The 21,120-nt window shown below is 36.6% G+C and overlaps 1 protein-coding gene across 1 annotated transcript in view; it reads left to right on the top strand.

The window, feature by feature from the left end:
• Positions 1 to 20,584, top strand: part of GPALPP1 (GPALPP motifs containing 1) — a 31,971-nt gene extending 11,387 nt beyond the window's left edge. The window contains exons 4-9 of the mRNA XM_079902968.1: positions 379 to 484; positions 6,432 to 6,566; positions 7,009 to 7,173; positions 10,068 to 10,166; positions 15,095 to 15,313; positions 15,935 to 20,584. Coding sequence (XP_079759094.1) covers positions 379 to 484; positions 6,432 to 6,566; positions 7,009 to 7,173; positions 10,068 to 10,166; positions 15,095 to 15,313 — 724 coding nt within the window. The 3' untranslated portion in view covers positions 15,935 to 20,584. The remainder of the gene's footprint in view (positions 1 to 378; positions 485 to 6,431; positions 6,567 to 7,008; positions 7,174 to 10,067; positions 10,167 to 15,094; positions 15,314 to 15,934) is intronic.
• The last annotated feature ends 536 nt before the right edge of the window (positions 20,585 to 21,120 follow it).

Here is a 21,120-nt window from a genome sequence, read left to right as displayed (position 1 = left end):
AATGAAAAAGATCTTCACAGGCTTTAGTCCACATAAAAGTCCACATAATAAGGACTTTTTTTTTAAGTTATTATTTTTATTTAACATAGTTCTTTTAGGAAGTGGGTATACACCATTGGCACAAAGATTGAGAATTACTGGTTTCGCATCTAATCGTTGACTAACAAATAGAAAGTTAAAATACAAAAAATTAGATTTTTATTTATATGATACTCAGTGAAAAAATACTAGGTTATAGAGTAAAAATAATATGTTGAATAAGATTCTCATTTTCAACATTTGTTATTATCTGGCTTTTTATTATTTGTGTGAGCTTTTATTCTGAAAGCTGACTTTTTAAAGTCAGGGAGAATGATAAAGGTACATTTTATTTTTCAGGCCTATAATAGGTCCTGCATTACCACCTGGTTTTCTTAAATCTGCACAGAAAAGTGACAAAGGCAGAGATGATCCAAGACAAGTATCATCGTATTTCAACTCTGAGGTTTGGAACTTTTTCTATTAAAGAATAAGATGTAAGAAACTCAAGACTTTACATAGGAATAACTACAATCATTTGACTCAATCATATTCAAACTAATTTAGGATTGTATCTAGGTAGATGAAATCAAAAGCTGTCATAGACCTGAGATTCTGTTAGAAAAATAACAAGGCAAATTACATGTGACAGGGTGTTACCTATTCATGCTTCTCATCCTTGAAGGGAAGCTTTAAAGTACTAGAAACTAGAACATGATGCAAAGTTTAAAGAATCACTGTGATTTGATCCAGAAGAGAACAAGCTAAGAAAATTTTTAATAGTGAAATAATTATTATAAAATATTGAAATTAACTTTCTCCTACCCAGCTCTCATACCATTGTATAACAAGGGAACTAGTGGATACATGATGTTTTGAAAAGAAAGAACAAGTAATTTTGGAGTCAAGGAGGAAGCCTATATTCTTACAGAGGGCCAGTCCTTAACAAAAGCTGAGATTTGCAGAATACTTTATAATTTGTAATGCATTTTTCCCATATATGCATTTTCAGCTTCTCCAAAACCTTATGAAATAGTCATGATCTGTATCTTAGAGATGCTAAAAGCCAGAGAAATTGGGTAACTTAACTCCAAATCACAATTTCTACTTATCAAAAGTCAAAGCTCAAACCCAGTTCTTAGGATTTTATATCACCTGTTCAGTCTGCTAATCTGCAGTGATTAATTCATGCTGAAGATTAGCAGACTGAACAGGTGGTAATAAATTCAAATACTCCTGTGCATCTCCACTGAGAATTCAGCAATTCCACTGAAGTTGTTACTAAAGGAAATATATAATGCAGTGGTTAAGCTCATGAACTCCAGAGTCATTTACTCATTCTCACACCTACAGTGTGTCAGGCCCTTAGAGAAATCAGTCTGACAACAAATTCTGTTGTTCTCGCCTTCAAAAACATCCAGAATCCAGCCACTTCTGCTGCTACCCTGATCCCAGTCAACATCATATTTCACCTCTTTCATTGGTCTTCATGTCTTAGCCTTTGTTCCTCCACTACCTCTTCTCAACACAGCAGCTAGAGTGGCCCAGATAAAATAAAGTCAGATCATGTCATTGATGCTCAGAACCATCAATTTGCTCCTCCTCTGTCTGCATACAAGCCAAAGTCCTTACAGGGCCCTCTATAATCTGTCCTCCATTAGCTCCCTGATTTCTCTCTAATTTTGATCTGACCACACTGAGCTCCTTTCTCCTTAAATATGACAGGCTCCTACTCCTGAGCCTTGATACTTGCTAGCCAAGTCTCTCCAAAATGGTTTTCCCCTAGATACTTATGTTGGCTTGCTTACCATCAGCTAGAGTGCTTTTAGCTGCTAATAACAAAAAATCCAACTCACAATGAAATGTAGTCTTAACCTTGTTAGTTAACAAATTGGTTGTTTATATAATTTCCTGGGTGGTCTGTAATCTGTATTCCCCAAATAAGAAAAATGTGTTTCATACCTAAGAAGAGGTCTAGAGGAAGGGTCATTCCAGGGTTGGTAAATTCAACAGACTAATGAGATCATCCAGGGCCCAGTTTTTTATGTCTTCTCTATCATTTACAGTATGTTAATTCCTCTTAGGCTGACCAAGTGCTGAGATTAACATGCAGATGACAGTGTCCAGACATAGTGTCCCTAACCTGTGCCCCCTTTTTAGAGAGAGGAAAACCTTTCCAGGTTTCCTGTAGACCTCTCCTCACATTTCTTTGGCCAAAATTGAATCATATGCCATGCTCAAGCCAATCAGTTGGCCAAGAGGAATGAGACCAAAGTGATTGGCTTAGAATTATCAGCATTTTTACCCAGGAATTAGAGAAGGTCCCAGTTTCCTGAGAAGCATGTGGTTCCAAAGAAAATGAACAAAACAAATAAAACACAGGGTTCTCTTAGCAATAGAGTAGTTACTGGTTGGAGCTGTTACAATCCCTATCTGAAAGACAAACCAAGGCCTAGAAAGATTAAATAATATGCTTGACAATCTTGAGAAAGAAAAACAGAGCTGGAGGAATCAGGCTCCAGACTTCAGACTATACTACAAAGCTACAGTAATCAAGACAGTATGGTACTGGCACAAAAACAGAAATATAGATCAATGGAACAGGAGAGAAAACCCAGAGATAAACCCACACACATATGGTCACCTTATTTCTGATACAGGAGGCAAGGATATACAGTGGAGAAAAGACACCCTCTTCAATAAGTGCTGTTGGCAAAACTGGACAGCTACATGTAAAAGAATGAAATTAGAACACTCACTAACACCATACACAAAAACAAACTCAAAATGAGTTAAAGACCTAAATGTAAGGCCAGACAGTATAAAATTCTTAGAGGAAAACATAGGCAGAACACTCTATGATATAAATCACAGCAAGATCCTTTTTGACCCACCTCTTAGAGAAATGGAAATGAAGACAAAAATAAACAAATGGGACCTAATGAAACTTCAAAGCTTTTGCACAGCAAAGGAAACCATAAAGAAGACAAAGACAACCCTCAGAATGGGAGAAAATATTTGCAAACGAAGCAACAGACAAAGGATTAATCTCCAAAATTTACAAGCAGCTCATGCAGCTCAGTATCAAAAAAACAAACAACCCAATCCAAAAATGAGCAGGAGACCTAAATAGACATTTCTCCAAAGAAGATATACAGATTGCCAGCAAACACATGAAAGAATGTTCAACATCACTAATCATTTGAGAAATGCAAATCAAAACTGCAATGAGGTATTACCTCACAACAGTCAGAATGGCCATCATCAAAAAATCTACAAACAATAAATGCTGGAGAGGGTGTGGAGAAAAGGGAACCTTCTTGCACTGCTGGGGGGAATGTAAATTGATACAGCCATTATGGAGAACAGTATGGAGGTTCCTTAAAAAACTAAAAATAGAACTACCATATGACCCAGCAATCCCACTACTGGGCATATACCCTGAGAAAACCATAATTCAGAAAGAGTCACATACCACAATGTTCACTGCAGCTCTATTTACAATAGCCAGGACATGGAAGCAACCTAAGTGTCCATCAACAGATGAATGGATAAAGAAGATGTGGCACATATATACAATGGAATATTACTCAGCCATAAAAAGAAATGAATTTGAGTTATTTGTAGTGAGGTGTAGTGAGTTATTTGTAGTGAGTGTGGCACATATATACAATGGAATATTACTCAGCCATAAAAAGAAATGAAATTGAGTTATTTGTAGTGAGGAAATGAAATTGAGTTATTTGTATTTTTAACATCTTTATTGGAGTATAATTGCTTTACAATGGTGTGTTAGTTTCTCCTTTATAACAAAGTGAATCAGCTATACATATACACATATCCACATATCTCCTCCCTCTTGCGTCTCCCTCCCACCCTCTCTATCCCACCCCTCTAGGTGGTCACAAAGCACCGAGCTCATCTCCCTGTGCTATGCCGCTGCTTCCCACCATCTGTTTTACAGTTGGTAGTGTGTATATGTCCATGCCACTCTCTCACTTCGTCCCAGCTTACCCTTCCCCGTCCCCGTGTCCTCAAGTCCATTCTCTACGTCTGCGTCTTTATTCCTGTCCTGCCCCTAGGTTCTTCAGGACCTTTTTTTTTTTTTTTTTTTTTAAGATTCCATATATATGTGTTAGCATACGGTATTTGTTTTTCTCTTTCTGACTTACTTCATTCTGTATGACAGTCTTTAGATCCAGCCACGTCTCTACAAATGACCCAATTGCGTTCCTTTTTATGGCTGAGTAATATTCCATTGTATACGTGTACCACGTCTTCTTTATCCATTCGTCTGTCGATGGGCATTTAGGTTGCTTCCATGACCTGGCTATTGTAAATAGTGCTGCAATGAACATTGGGGTGCATGTGTCTTTTTGAATTATGGTTTTCTCTGGGTATATGCCCAGTAGTGGGATTGCTGGGTCATATGGTAATTCTATTTTTAGTTTTTTAAGGAACCTCCATACTGTTCTCCATAGTGGCTGTATCAATTTCCATTCCCACCAACAGTGCAAGAGGGTTCCCTTTTCTCCACACCCTCTCCAGCATTTGTTGTTTGTAGATTTTCTGATGATGCCCATTCTAGCTGGTGTGAGGTGATACTTCATTGTAGTTTTGATTTGCATTTCTCTAATAATTAGTGATGCTGAGTAGCTTTTCATGTGCTTCTTGGCCATCTGTATGTCTTCTTTGGAGAAAGAAGAGGCTATTTAGGTCTTCTTCTATTTAGGTCTTCTCCCCATTTTTGGATTGGGTTGTTTGTTTTTTTAATATGAGCTGCATGAGCTGTTTATATATTTTGGAGATTAATCCTTTGTCTGTTGATTCGTTTGCAAATATTTTCCCCCATTCTGAGGGTTGTCTTTTCGTCTTGTTTATGGTTTCCTTTGCTGTGCAAAAGCTTTGAAGTTTCATTAGGTCCCATTTGTTTATTTTTGTTTTTATTTCCATGACTCTAGGAGGTGGCTCAAAAAAGATCTTGCTGTGATTTATGTCAAAGAGTGTTCTTCCTGTGTTTTCCTCTATGAGTTTTATAGTGTCCAGTCTTACATTTAGGTCTCTAATCCATTTTGAGTTTATTTTTGTGTATGGTGTTAGAGAGTGTTCTAATTTCATTCTTTTACATGTAGCTGTCCAGTTTTCCCAGCACCACTTATTGAAGAGACTGTCTTTTCTCCATTGTATATCCTTGCCTCCTTTGTCATAGATTAGTTGACCATAGGTGCGTGGGTTTATCTCTGGGCTTTCTATCTTGTTCTATGTTTCTGTTTTTGTGCCAGTACCATATTGTCTTGATTACTGTAGCTTTGTATTATAGTCTGAAGTCAGGGAGTCTGATTCCTCCAGCTCCGTTTTTTTCCCTCAAGACTGCTTTGGCTATTAGGGGTCTTTTGTGTCTGACAAGGACTGTTTTAAACCCAAGTGCATATAGCATCTAACACAGTCTTACATGAAAACCCTTTAATAAAATGATTTACTAATAGGACTTCCCTGGTGGCTCAGTGGTTAAGAATCCACCTGCCAATGCAGGGGACATGGGTTCGAGCCCTGGTCCAGGAAGATCCCACATGCCACAGAGCAACTAAGCCCATATGCCACAACTACTGCGCCTGCATTCTAGAACCCATGTGCACCGCAACTACTGAGCCCATGTGCTGCAACTACTGAAGCCCGCATGCCTAGATCCCGTGCTCCGCAACAGGAGAAGCCACCTCAATGAGAAGCCCACGCACCGCAACGAGGAGTAGCCCCCCCGCTAGCTACAACTAGAGAAAGCCCACACACAGCATTGAAGACCCAACACAGCCAAAAAAAAAAAAAAAAATTAAAATCACTGTTCTTTAAAAAAATTAACTTAAAAAAATGATTTACTAAGAACTACTTGAATTCAATTATTGCAATACTATTGTGTCTTTGGGGTAATGAGAGAAATACTTTGGGAACCAAATTAACTCGTTCGGGCCAGTATTTTGTAAGGCTTTGCACAGCATTTCTGTTTCAGTGGACTGTCCTAAATCATGAAGGCTGATACAGCTTCCAAGAATGTCTTATTTGTGTGCATCTTATTCCAAAGAGCTCTTTCTGTACCAGGAAAGAAAATGGTTTCAACTTGTGTCATCTCTGATGAATCATTAATAATTCTCTGGAATATTACAGAGAAATTGTGAGACCACATCTATGTCCATCAGGAAGAGGACTGAGATGAGTTAATGAGCTCTGCCGTGGACATAGGGAAGAGGTGAGACAGTCCACAGCCCCTGGATTTGTCATTTTTGTATGGTGCACTTAAGAAAGGCTCAGGAAAGGTGCTCAGTGATTAGCCAGCAACACAGTGTTTGCTTTTTGTTCTGTTTCTAGGTTATCAGTCACAGTTAAATTTTAAGTAATTTAGGATCATTTTCTTATTTCAGAAGGAAACAGGTAACAGTGAAGAGGAGGACATTATTGGGCCGATGCCTGCCAAAGGACCAGTTAACTCTAGTGTTACGACAGAGTTTGAAAAAAGGGCCCAGAGAATGAAAGAAAAACTGACTAAAGGAGACGATGTAAGTTTTAAATACATAGTACACTTTTCTCTGAGAAATTGACCAAATATATTAAAAAATCTCAATTTTAAAAACGGACATTAAAAAAATGTATATGTACATGTGTAAGTGTATAAAAATTTAGGCTCTAGGTAATTCAGAAGCTATAAAAGGAAAAGGGTAGAAATTTTGCCTACTTAAAAATTTCTGTATGGCAAAAGATAACATTAAGTCAAAGGAACAATAAATTAAATAAAAGTATTCATAACATATATGACCAAAAAAAATAGTCTATTAAATCCTTTCTCTTAAAGTCTGTTAAATAACTTTCAAGCCTCAGTTGAGAAGCATAGTCACTTATACAGTATTCTACACATATACACACACATGTGCACACACGCACACATATACACATTTTCCAAGGCTACTTTTTTTTTTTTTTTACTTTTTATTTCTCTTAAAGGATTCATCTAAAACAATTACAAGAGACTCTTGGATGACTGAGCTTCCTCCGGAGCTGAAAAACTTTGGTCTTGGGCCTAGAACTTTCAAGAGAAGAGCTGATGACAAATCTGGAGATCGATCAGTCTGGACAGATATGCCAGCTGACAGGGAAAGGAAAGCTAAGGTAAGAGGGTTTGTTTGTTCCTGTATTTTTGTCCGTGTTGACTCTATTTTGAAAAAATAGGAGGCAGAATTATTTAAGAGTACTGTTTTTAAAATTATGATTCCAAAGGGAAAAGATTTCCCCTGAAGGAAAGTTAAAAGAAAGTGATGCCAGTTGCTTCCTGTGTATTTACTTACTATTTCCCAATAAATTGTCTCATCTAAATCTCAAGAGAACCTGGAGACATAGGTTTACTGACCTCATTTTATGAAGGGAGACACTATCCTCTATGAGGTCACCTTTTCTGGAATTAAATGCTGGTAAGTCATGAACAGTAATTCCCTTCTAGACCTTTCTGACTCCAAATCCCCTGGTCTTTATACATCATACTATCCATGAAAATTTCTTTTAAAATACCTTGAACAAGCCAAGGCACAGATTAACCTAGCAAGTTAAGTGATACACAGGGACTCTCTGAAAATAACAGTAGCTCAAGTGCAGTAAACTTCATATTACTTTCAAGATAGGCAAAAAGCCCTTTCATTAATATATTGAATAATTTAAAAATACCCACAAAAGTATGCATAAAATATTATTGTTAGATTTTCTTTTCTTGGATCTCTCCATTTATTATGAAATATTCCATTGTAAGTTAGGGGTCCAACCAGTGTCCTCAGCACTAACTCCTTAAATTCACTCCATCCCAAAGTTTCAGTTTCCTTGAGATGTCCCATTCCAATCTTAAATGCTTGACTAATTGGCATCTTATGATTATAGCTTTATCAGTTCTGACTTAAATTCACTCCCCTAACTCTGTTTATCTTGTTCATCAGTACCTAGAATTATGAGGATTTCCATCTTCATTCTATAACTGTAAATTGAATATCTCCTCTGCCAGGTATTCTGTTTGGTCACGGGTAATAGAAAAAGCTCCTTATGGCGCTTTCATTTTAGTGGAGAATTGGTTGTGAAATAGTGTCATTCTTAACATGTGGATGATATGTGGCAATCTCCACATTTTAGCAGAATATGTGGCAAAATCATAAGTTCTCCTTTGCCCGGAGGATTCAAGGAAATCTGAGAGTTGTAACAGAAAGGTGAGGTGAACCAACACACCTGAGGGCAGAAGAGACAACAGAAGATACGGTATAGAAGCGAGCCACACACCGTGAATGACTAGTGTTGGAACGCCTGTCTGCTCTTTCTTAACTGGTCTTCTATAAAAATAACATACTGACGCTTTTTATAATTTAGCCTTTAAGATTGTCTCCAAAAAGACATTTAATCCCCTTGCTTACGTGGACTTTTTATTTGTGCTTTTTTCAGTCCTTGTGTTCCTCATTGTAAGTGAGTAGATGTCTAGCCTACAGCCAGATATGCAGGGAGTCTTCCTCAAAGAAAAATACCACAGAAAAACGGAACAAACAGAAACTAGCCAGTATAATTTGAACTCAGGTGATTTTAGGCCCTATGACTGAGTTCTTTAGATCTGGTCATTCTTTTCAGGGCTGAAAGTGTTTTGTTCTGTGTTTACAACAGACTCCCAAAGGGATGACTAATACCCCTTAAATTTTATGTGACACTGTATTACAGCATATAATACCACATACTTACATTTGTGGTACAAATTATATAGTGTCACAGAGCTGTCCTATATAAAGGTCATGACTAATTTTTGATTTTTGTAACAGATCTTAGTCAAGTTTCCTTTTTTATCTCTCTCCAAATTACCTTTTTGTAGATTTTCTCCACCACTTCATCTTACTTTTTTATATTTGATTCCCCAGCATTCATCTCTCATACCGCTAATGTTCGCACATTCACTTAACCAACATGCCCAAATGAAGTAAGATCTCTTTTTAGAAAGAAATGGCAGTGTTATGCATAAATTAATTGAATAAGATCTGTTATGTTCTCTTTTCCCAGTCTTGACTAGATTTACTAACTCTTAACTGGTCAGGTTTTCACCTCCATCTTATCAGAACATCATTTTTTCTCTTAATATTTACAAGTAAAAGAATCTTTCTGGGGAAATTTTTATGGAAAAAGAAGAGATGAGCTACTCGTATGTTTTTTAACATACTTTATTTATTAAGTACAATGTTGTTTTAGTCCATCATTAAGGTAAAAATGGTGTGGGGACCTCCTTGGCTTTCTTAAGCAAACAGCAACAGTATAAAAACATGCTTTGTGGAAAGTGGTTTTCAGTTGATTTTATATGGGCCTTCTTCTTTCCTGGCTGGGACTATATTCTCCAGAATACTTTTTTTCCCTAACTAAAATTTATTGGAAATTTACCTAAGTATTTCATTTGCGTGTGTGTGTGTGCTATGGTAAATGGTATTTCTTTTTAAATTTCAAATTCCAGTTGTTCATTGCTGGTATATTTTGTATGTTGACCTAGCATCCTGCAGCTTTGCTACACTTATGCTTACTAATGCCAAGAGTTTTTTAATAGATTCGTTGGCATTTTCTACATTGCCAGTCATGTCCTCTGTGAATAAAGATAGTTTTATTTTTACTTTTTCTGTACCCCATTTATTTCTTTTAATTTTTTTTCCCTCAAGAGTGCTTTTCCTAGCTTTGAAAACAGATAATATAAGATTTCTTTTTAAGCCTTATTTTCTCTTCTACATTTCATTATTGTTTGTCATTCTCATCTCTGAGTTTGATAAAATCCAGTTAGTTGATTGGTTAGAGTTGTTTTGGGGTTTTTTCTTGTTTTCAGGTAAATGTTAGAGTAGGACACTAACAGATCCCGTATCAAGTATATTAACATTTCTAGTGGGAAGAGATTCAACGGGCCTGGCTTCATTTAGTCTCCTATTACTCAATCTGAGTTAACATAATAGTATTTTTTTTATTTTCTCTTAATTATATGGTTTAGTAATGTGTTTTCTGTGTTCGTTCCTCAGGAGACACCAGAAGCAAGAAAGTCATTCAATAAGAAGGATGAAGAACATATATTGACAGGAATGGAAAAGAGATTGGCCGAGCAGGTATCCGCATACAATGTAAGTCAGGGGATAAAATATATGGCCTTTCATTTTTTCCCATCTTTTAATGCTCTTCTCATTTTTTCTCTTTTTCTTGTTTCTCTTTCTTAGTCTTCCTTTTCATCTCAGTCTTTTTCTATACATCTGTTCTGAAAAATACTCTTGTGTGTATGTGTATATGTGTGTGTGTGTGTGTAGTCCTTTAGTGTAGGCTTTTTTAATGCATCTCATAACATTTTCAGTTCACTTTTTACTTAAGTCATATATCAGAAATTCAATTCCTAGAGATGGGTAGCACATGATTATAAAGTAAGAGCCCTACTAACTCCTAGAGAGCCCAATTCTTACATTTTAAATTGTAAGCTGATTTGGAATGTTTGATGTAATGATTTAAATATGGGAGAAAAATATAAATCTATATAAATATAAAAATTAAAATATGGTTCAATTTAAATTTATAAACTAAACAGTCAGTATTCACTGGGCATATTATTATTTTGTAATAGTCTCTTACTCATAAAAAAAACAAAAACAAAAAAAAACAAAAAAAACCACTAGTGTTCCAGCTCAAAGAATAAATGTAAACCATTGAACCCTTTGGTCCCTGAAAGGTATTCAGGAAAATTACCTTCTGTTCCTAGCGTATTAGTTCATGAAAATTTCCATAAGCATTAAAAATACAGTTAGCATGATTTATTGGGCATATATAGACCAGTACCACAAACAGTGAAGCATACATGAAACATAGTTGGAAACTGACCAGAAACCCAACCCAAATGGAACATCTTTGAAAACTGACCAGCTCAAAGTCAAGTCTCAACAAAATTGAAAGAATCACCATCATTCAGGCACCACGAAGAATTTAAATTAAACTTCAGAATAACTTAAAAGCCCTACACAACTGGAAATTAGATAATTCAAAATTTAAGCTTTACATCAAAGAAGACATAATAATGGAATACCTAAACTGAATGATAAAATAATATTCAATACAACATATCAAAATGTGTGAGGTGTAATATAAAGTGGCACTTAGAGGCAAAATTTATAGCTGTAATGAGTTATGTTAGAAAGGAAGAATAGCTGAAAATTAACAAGCTGGGCCTTTTTCCAAACAGGCATTTCTTATAAAACTAAACGAACACCTACCCTATGACCCTGCAACTCCACCCCTGGGTGTTTATGTAAGACAGATGAAAACATGTTTTTGTAGACTCGAGCGTGCTTCACTCATAATAGCTTCTAAAAGACTTATACAGGAATGTTCATAGAAGCTTTATTCATAACAGCTAAATACTTCAAGCAACCCAGCTGTCCATCAGTAAGAGAAAGAAAAAGCCAAACTGTGTTCATGATAAAATACTACCTGGCAATAAAAAGGAACAAATTACAAATAAATGCAACAACGTGGATTAATCTCAAAGTCATTATGCTGAGCGAAGGGAGTCTTACACAGGACTTCCTACCCAAGTACTACTGTATGATTCCATTTACATGAAGCTCTACAATAAGCAAAATGAATCTATGGTGGGGAAAAAAACAGAATAGTTGTTGGAGTGGGATTGTGGAGATGGACTAGGAAGGGGCATACAGAGCTTTCTGAGGTGATGGAAATATGTTCCAGAAATTGCTAGGAGTTTGAATTGTAAAACTCAATGAATGTAGTATTAAGGTTTGCGCATTTCATTGTATGTAAATTTACTTTAAAAGAAAAAATTGTAAACAAGTATTGAACTCTGGTTAGTGAAATCATGCTGAAATACTAGGGATACATGTAACAGTGTCTGCAATTTATTTTAAAACACATCCAAAAAATTAGCGTTCTAATCTTATGCTGAAATTTTGGTTACTTATGAGATACAGTTTTCAAAATATTAATATAGTCTTAAGACTAAACCACCTTATAACTCTTAGTATTGATAAATTGAACACTCTTTAAAATATTACCATGAAGGCAAAATAAAAACCAAACAACTAGAATCTTAGCATGAATTTTCAAAAACTGCTGAAAAACTCGCCCATTCAAAATAAATTGCCCTGGCTTTTTGCAAATTAATATAAAACCTACACATTTTTGTTAAACGATTAAATTTGGTAAATCAGCAAACCAGTCATTTAGCAAATTGATCTCTACATGAATTGGCTTTTGGTGTGATTTTTGTTACTTACTTAAACCTTATAATCTATTAACAAAAAATTATTATTAATGATCTCTCAACTGTCAACTCTCTCTCAACTTTGATTTTTTTCACATTGGTCTTTTTTTTTGCATTCAGAACGGCTAGACATTTAATAACTTCTCAGCTGAGGACCATTTTCCATCTTTTCTCCAAAGGTCACAAGCTGGCAGCATTGCCACCCTACTGGATACTGAGGGACAGGGTAAAGAGAGTGAGGAAGGGCTATAGTGCCCTGACTCTCCAGCCCTCCTGAACAGGGCTTATTTTCTCATTCTCACTTTCCAAATCTGTATAATGGGAATAATAACAGTTAATTTATAGAGATGTTGTGAGGATTACAATATAGTATGTGCTAAGTAAATTGAATACTTAACATGTATTGAATGATTCTTTTTTTTTTTTTTTTTTTTGTGGCTGCGTTGGGTCTTTGTTGCTGCACGCAGGCTTCCTCTAGTTGCAGTGAGCGGGGGCTACTCTTCAAAGCGGTGCGCAGGCTTCTCATTGCGGTGGCTTCTCTTGTTGCGGAGCACGGGCTCTAGGCGCACAGGCTTAGTAGTTGTGGCTCGCGGGCTCTGGAGCGCAGGCTCAATAGTTGTGGCTCACGTGCTTAGTTGCTCCACGGCATGTGGGATCTTCCCGGCCCAGGGCTCGAACCCATGTCCCCTGCATTGGCAGGCGGATTCTTAACCACTGCGCCACCAGGGAAGTCCCTTGACTGATTCTTATGAACCCCGCCACATTACTAAATCCTTTGTATTAATTAGATTACTTAACTCCTACCTCATCCAAATATTTAGACATTATTACTATTATGATTTATTATCTTACAGCTGAAAAATTGAGGCTTAAATAACTTGCCTAAGGTCACCAGTGTTGAAAATGTCAGCACCATCGTTGCTAACCAGATTTTTCCAAATGCAGAACTTTAGGTCTAAACTGTTTCTCCCTGCTATGTGTATTGATAGGTTATTTTTTCTTAGCAACATTTGATTTTTTTTCACCTCCAGTTTTCATTAAAAATAAAGAATTCGAAAGCACTTAACTTGCAAATCAATTTGTTTCCTAAAGACTTCACCAAGATTTATGAAATGACCAATTTATGAAATGAGAGGGATTGAGAACATGGAAATAATGCTAATTCAAATAAATATTTACTAATTCAGCATCCAGATAGAGCTCAATGTATAGGAAATAGCAACCATATAACTTAATTGATAAAGTCAGATCTCATTGTCAAATCATACAGGTGATTGAGACTGACTTTCTGTGAGACAGTCTGACTCCATTTCTCTGTTCAAATAGATGTGATTATGATCATTCCTATGACACTTCTGAATTGTAACGTAGGTGGGTAGGTGCCATGAGTTTGTCTTCTGATAAAATAAGATGCTGCCACCTTCATCGTTTCTTACCAGTTATTTTGCTTTTACTGAGCTCTCCTCATGTCTTTGCTCTCAAATATATTCTCTGACAGGAGGCAGGGCCTGGAAGAGATGTGGTTGTTAAGCAAAAATTGTCTTTTCTTTCATTGCCCCATTCTGCAGTATATCTGAATTCAGAACATTCCAACAAAAGCCAAACTACCCATTCCGAAAGGACATTATGCTCTTATGAGAAATATGTTTGAGACACAAAAGGACACAAAGCCTCCTGGGTTTACAGTTCCTTGATTAGAAGAAGTTTCATTCATACAGTATTTCAGGTTTTTTATTTGATGCTCTGGAGACTTTCTGTCCAAGACAACATTCTGTAATAAGATTCTGAAAGGCCTCTCCTTTGTTAAATAGGAGAGGGGAGACATCCTCACGAGATGCATTACCAGGCAAGTCAGCTTTAAGTGAGGCTAAGAAGTTGAGAATGATGAGTAGGTAACGTTGAAATTCTCCATGCCTTCATACCCCATGGAATCCACTCTGTGTGGCCCCCAGGGATACATATATCGCAGTTTGATGGCTGCTGGTCTGTACTACCTGCATCTACTCCTGCGTCCCACTCCCTGCTTCTCCAATCCAGGGCTGTTCTGTCTTTTAGTTTAACCGATACCAAAAGGTCTGTAAAGACTCCAATTTATGAAACCAGTTGACTTTGTTCAAACCTCATCCTACTAGATATATTTGAAAATGTGAAACTAATGTGTTGTAAATCAGCTATACTTCAATTTAAGAAAAAGGAAAAGAAAAAGAAAATGTGAGCACCTACCCCAGCTAAAAAGAAAGAAAATGAAGGAGATAAAGCTGAAAGGACAAAAATTCTCTTGGCACACAGACTATGCCAGCTTTTCCTGCACCGGCCTTGGATCTTGTCATCTCTGCGCCGCGGTTGTTCTGCTTTGCACTTGCTTTAGCCTCCGCCTGGCAGTGCCCGTCTCTTCAGTTCCACCCGTTCAGGGTTCACGGACCAGCCCATCCATGAAGCTTTAACCGGGCTCCCAAGTGAGAAAGTAATTGCTCTTCTTTCTCACCTGTGTTCTTGGTTCAGCCTCTAATGCTGACTAATCACACAATGATTTTCATGAGGGTTATTTAAACATTAGTTTACTCTCCGTCTTGCTCTTTTTTTATTGTGTGGCATATAGTTGGTATAATTGAATTTGCCTCTGATAACACATTTTCTTCAGAGATGCTGTCTTAGGTTTGGAAAAACCTATTGGGTTTGTAAATCGCCCTCCTTCATGTTTACCATTACTACTTCATTCTTTTGTTTCATGATTATATTCTGTCAATGATCTATATAAGATTTTTCTTTCTACTGTCTTGCTCTCCCCAGGAATCAAAAAGGCCAGAATCTCTTATGGACATTCATCAGAAAAAACTAAAGAATAAGGCTGCTGAAGATAAAAATAAGCCCCAAGAAAGAATACCATTTAACCGTGATACGGATCTCAAAGTTCATCGGTTTGATGAAGCTCAGAAAAAAGCCCTGATAAAGAAATCTAGGGAACTAAACACCAGGTTTTCACATGGCAAAGGCAATATGTTTTTATAAGTAAGTATATTTCAGTGAGGTATATTTTCGTACTGATAAATTTGAACTTTTCTAAATACTGTTATATATAACTGTGTAAAAATTTATTTCCTTTCATAATAAAGTAGATTATAAACCTGCAGATCTTTATTTTCTAAGTAAACTGTGAGGTTTGAAAATTCAGCCTTGTGGAATAAAAAATGTTGTATACTGGGAAAGTAGACTTGTCCTCGTAATAACCTAACAGGGCATTACTATTCAAAATGCTGAAATAAAAGCTTTTCATTTGTGAGACATGGCAAAGGAAAGTGTGGTTTGAAGCTTGGGTAAATATGCATGCTTTATTAAGGAATGAGGTTTGCTAGCAGTCTTTTTATGTTAAACAAGATCACAAAAGATGTTCATTGCTTTTGAAATGTTCTCTGTAAGTTAAGGTTCAAAACCGTTACATCACTCATACATAGCCCGAACTGACAAGGGTTCGTAATGGTGATTACATAAAAGCTAAGGTTGCTTCTTAAAATCTTTGTGATTTTTAATTGTATGAAACCTACATCAATATTAAAATGTGACTTTCAGGGAAAATACGGTTAAAGTGAGAAATATTTTCCAACTTACTGAATTTTCTTATTCTTACTTCAGGGGGATTTCCCTGTGCAATGAAGAAGAGTTGAAGAATACTCTTTTTTTCTGTCTGTCCATCTTTCTTCCTTTATTTTGAGTTTCTTAAGATTAGAGGATTGCTTTAGTCTTACAAACCACGCGTCCTTTAAAGTCACGTGGAAACATGAAATCAGTGTGTCTTACATAGAGTAGAATTTTATGTGTCTTTGGCTTCTGAGGAAATGTCGGCTTTTCTTCAAATAATTTTTTTGAGGATTCCCCCCCTCCCCGCCACTCCCTAATTTTTGTGCTGTCTCACAAGTGCCCAGTTAAGATCTGGTCAGGACCATCCACTGAGTCTCTCCCACAGCTCAGACCCCCTCATCAGATATTATGGACTTGCCCTGGGTGGTGTGTCGGGTCCTCACAGTGCATCCATGAATTTGAAATTGTTTGGGTTTCCCTCTAAACTGCAGCCAGTGAATACACAACATTTACTTGAAAATAGAGGGTATGGAGGTTTTGTCCATTTCGTTATCAATTTGCTTGTTGTGGCAATCAGGGCTTTTTATTTGTGGTTTGGATTTTTTGGTCTGTTCGGGAAGGAGGGACCTCTGCATTATTTCATGTGCTAAGGAAAAACTATTTTGATTTTTCCAACTTCAGTAAGTATTTCTAGGGAAGGCAATCTGAGGGACAAGAGAACACCATTAACCGTTCCCAGTGTGAAGTCTGAGACCTGGTCTCTGTGATCTCCACCAAAGCTTTCTAAGTCTTTAACCTGCTTTGGGATGATCTGACTTGATTCATTTATATTTAACATGCTTTAGCTAATTTACTGGGGACAGATCTTTTATATCAGTCATAAGTAACTTTTAAAAAAAATCAAACTCATAATCCCTGAATACAAAAATGGAAATGGAAACTGTAATCAAAACCACCCTGATGTAAGCTGGGACAAAGTGAGAGAGTAGCATTGACATATATACACTACCAAATGTAAAATAGATGGCTAGTGGGAAGCAGCTGCATAGCACAGGGAGATCAGCTCGTTGCTTTGTGCCACCCAGAGGGGTGGGATAGGGAAGGTGGGAGGGAGACGCAAGAGGGAGGAGATATGGGGATATATGTATATGTATAGGTGATTCACTTTGTTATACAGCAGAAACTGACACGACATAAAGCAATTATACTCCAATAAAGATGTTAAAAAAAAAAACACAGATGGAGTATTGTAGTATTGTAAGTTTGTGATGCTTTAAGCACTGCCCCTTAAGATATTAAACAAAACTCTTAATAGTTAAAGCTTAAATTCAAATTCTGGAAGTTATATTTTCTTACAGATTAATCCCGATTGTTCTGCTAGTTCTGTGCTCTAGTTTTGATGAAGCACACGGTTTTAATGAAAAAAGATTCTGAGTCCTGACTCATGTAGGCTTCATGAAAACTGAATAAACTGTTCAATCAAATTATGTGACAGATTTTTCTCCTGATCATAGAAGTACAATGATCTTCCATAACCGTAACCTACTCAGAGTGGTACTATTTGTAAGATGAATTTTTCTCCTAAGCAAATTGAAAAAGTCTAGTCTAAGCAGATTGAACAGAGCTACCTTTTGACCAAAGATGTCATTTTTAGTGGATGATATTTTCTGAACAGAAAACTTTGTACAGGAGCATCTATTACTTTCATTAATTTTGTTATGATTTTTTCCCTGACGAAAGGAATAAATGTTTTCTAATTCCTCATCCTTATGTAAATTCCTAATATATATTTTTGAGAAGTTTTGGTATTTTTAATGTAAAAGTGTCATCTTTGGATACTTACTTTTGCTTTGCTTTCCTTACCTGAAGGTAGATAGGGATATTTCTCTAGTATGTACTTACTATTTCTTCCATCACCCTTGGAATGTCTGTGACCTTAACAAAAGGGAGAAAATATTAATAGTTTCCATGAGTGACCACCTTACATGGTACCTCAGGTCTAATGCTCTCTCATGCCACCCTGAGGACAGTTTTAACGAAATGTGAGGCCAAGCCAGAGGTTTTTGCCCCATGGAGAGACCAAACCCAATATAACAACATTGACAATAAAAGAAGGAAGTAGCTATCTGAACAGGATAGACAGGTGGTCTTCATTTTATTCCCTTCCCTCTTCCAAAGCCGCAAAAGGCCTGGTAAATCAATTCTCCTCTCCATTTGGCAGAAAATTGGGATTGTTGACATTTTCTGCTAAGAACTTTTTAATTTTCTGTACTTCTTGGCCAAATTTTGTAGAGCTGTGACCTCTTTTGAAACTTAAAAATGAAGAAGAAAAAAGAACAACACTAAGTTCAAAGAGGGGAGCAGACATTTTAACATTCTTTACTGTTTAGTGAAGGTGACATTTAAGTTCATTGTCCCTGAAATTATATGATTTTGTTCAGCTGTCTAAATTGTCATCTCAGGTAGATTTTGATCCTTCAAATAATAACATCGTTACTGGTAAATAAATGGCTTTAGCAAGTGGGGGAATTGGGAGGGGAGACAAAAGGTGATTGGTGGTAGCTACACCCATAATAAGGCTGTCTCATCCAATAAATTTTTTTGTATTGGGAAAAATATCATAAATTAAGCCCTATGCCAAACAGAGAAAGGAAAGAAAAGCTACAGTTTTCGAAGAATTTTTTATCTTGTTGAGATGTAACAGCTACTTGACATTTATCACTTGAACATTTTATGGTTCTTTGAATTAATGATTTTTTTTGGAAGTAAGGTTGGGCTTTAGATGGTACTGAGGCCTACATGCTCCAGAATAGATTAACAGTTATCATATAAATTATTTGATCCTGAAACATCTTGGCACTTTTTGTTTATTATATAGGGTGGATAATGTTAACATTATATATTACTTAGAAACGTATGATCGTGGGAGATAGTTTTTAGACTATTTACAGGAGCCCTTATCACTTCTCTTCACTTTTTCCATGGCAATGACAAGTATTGTTCACAAAAAAGTCTCTGTTGAGTTGTATACCTAAGAGGAATAGCCAACATGGGGGAAGTAGCTAGGATAGTACCCATGTAACATCAGTACCAAGTCTTCTACTTCAGACTGTTAAATTTTTTTACTTTGGCTTTTGACACCATCGTGTCATTTTAGTCTGCAGTTACAAAAGGTCGTGCATTTCCTATTATAGGAGAGGTATATTTTTTTGCAGCTTAAATATTTAACCGTGACTAGAGTATGTACAAAATTAAAAAGTTATACACTGCCCCTTTCAATCTTTTCATCTTGAACTTTATAATTAAAAGACTGTTTTTAGAAAAGAAGAATTCCTGAGGTGTGATTTTTTTTATGTATGAATAAAGTTGCATCTGTATCTGAGAAGTTGTCGTCTTTTATTTTTGTTTTGTTTCTTTTAATATTATTAGCTTATCTGAAGCAGGCAATGTGCATAAAGAGAATATCCTGTAAAGATTTATTCTAACCAACCAGATCATTGTGGGCTGTTGTAGGTTAAAAAAAAAAGTCTTTCACTCCAACTCACCTGCCAGATTTTCATTACCCCAGTATAACTACAAATATAAACTATTTAGAAACACAAGACAGACAAATTGGAAATGCTCTTAAGAGCACCATGGCACAAGAGGGGCTGGCACTGGGTTTGTAACCAATATTCCATTTTTATTTGACAGTTGGTGGGTTTTTTCTGGATTGGTTGATTATGAGATTTTACGGTTTTTTGTTTTGGGTTTGTTTTTTTTCCGTTTTTCTACTTCTCGAATTCTTTCAGGAAGCATGTATTCTTTTATAATTCCAGGGGAAATGAACCTCTTTTTTTTTTAAGTCCCAATTTTGTGTTATATAGGATCAGAGTTAGAAACCGAATTACTAAGGAGACAGGACTTGGGATTTCTCTCTTTATTTTTTAAAAATTTTTATTTTATATTGGAGTATAGTTGAATAACAATGTTGTGTTAGTTTCAGGTGTACAGCAAAGTGATTCAGTGATACATATACATATATCTATTCTTTCTCAAATTCTTTTCCCATTTAGGTTATTACAGAAATTTCTCTCTTCCTTAACTGGGGAAGTGACCAAAGAGATACTTTGCAATACAAAAGCTAAGGATTGAATGATAGGAATCTGGACATACAGGATCCAAGGAAAGAAAGCCCTTGAGTTTTCAGATCAGTTCCCTATAATAAGTATTTCTTAAGGAGATAATGTGTTTGTTCATTCAGTAAACATTTGTTAAATACCCGGGTGTGTCCTAGGTGCTAAGAACACAGTGGTGAACCAGACATTCGTAGCCCTCGTCCATGAGAGGAGGTTCTGTGCTAGTCACTACAGAGTGTTCACAGGTAAGTAACGCAGATTCCCTGCCTCGTGAGACGTGGGAGAGCAGAAGATCTCAGTTAAAAAGACCAAGTAAGTGTATATCATGTTGACTATAGCTAATACTGCTGTATGGTGTATAGGGAAGTTAAGAGAGTAAATCCTAAGAATGCGCGTCACAAGGAGAAATTTTTTTTTCTTTTTATTGTGTCTATATGAGAAGATGGATGTTAGCGCAACCTGTTGTATCATTTAACAATATGTAAATCAAACCGTTGTGCTGTCCACTGTAAACTCATAAGTGATGTATGTCAATTCTCCGTAAAACTGGGGGGGGCGCCACAAACTGTGGTTAGTGTTATAAAGAAAACAGGGTAATGGGACAATCCAACAGGTAATTGAGGATGGAAATCCTACCTGAGTAAGGTGATAAGGAAAATCTGTCTGAAGAGATGTTATTTAAGCTGAAACCTAAAAAAATGACAAACTAGCAGTTTGAAAAATGACTTGTTACCAAATCAGGTCTGGCTGCTCGCTGCTCAGTCAATAACTCGAGAGAGAGGCAAATGTCGCGAGAAAGGAAAGCTGCTTTTTTAATCAGAACGCTGGCGATCTGGGGAGATTGTGGACTCAGTGTCCCCCTAAAACCACCTCCAAAGATTCTGCTCAGTCAGGAAAGTTTTTAAACGGAAAAAGGGAAGTAACCTCAATCATTGAGATGGGGGGATCAGAGTCATCCCCATCCCGCTCTGTGCAGGCTCGTCGTGCAGGCTTATAGATGCTGTCTTGTTCACACAGTTGGCTTCACACGGTTTGTTCGTGAGATTACTGAAGGGGAAGCTAGGGAAGAGATCTGATCATCTGTTATATATGTTTTCTTCATTTCTACTTTGATCCATGGAA

This window comes from Stenella coeruleoalba (genome assembly GCF_951394435.1).
Source record: "Stenella coeruleoalba genome assembly, chromosome: 18".
In the NCBI taxonomy this organism is placed as follows: Eukaryota; Metazoa; Chordata; class Mammalia; order Artiodactyla; family Delphinidae; genus Stenella; species Stenella coeruleoalba.
The sequence above is the reverse complement of the archived record's forward strand: the minus strand, read 5'-3'. Positions and strand labels throughout refer to the sequence as shown.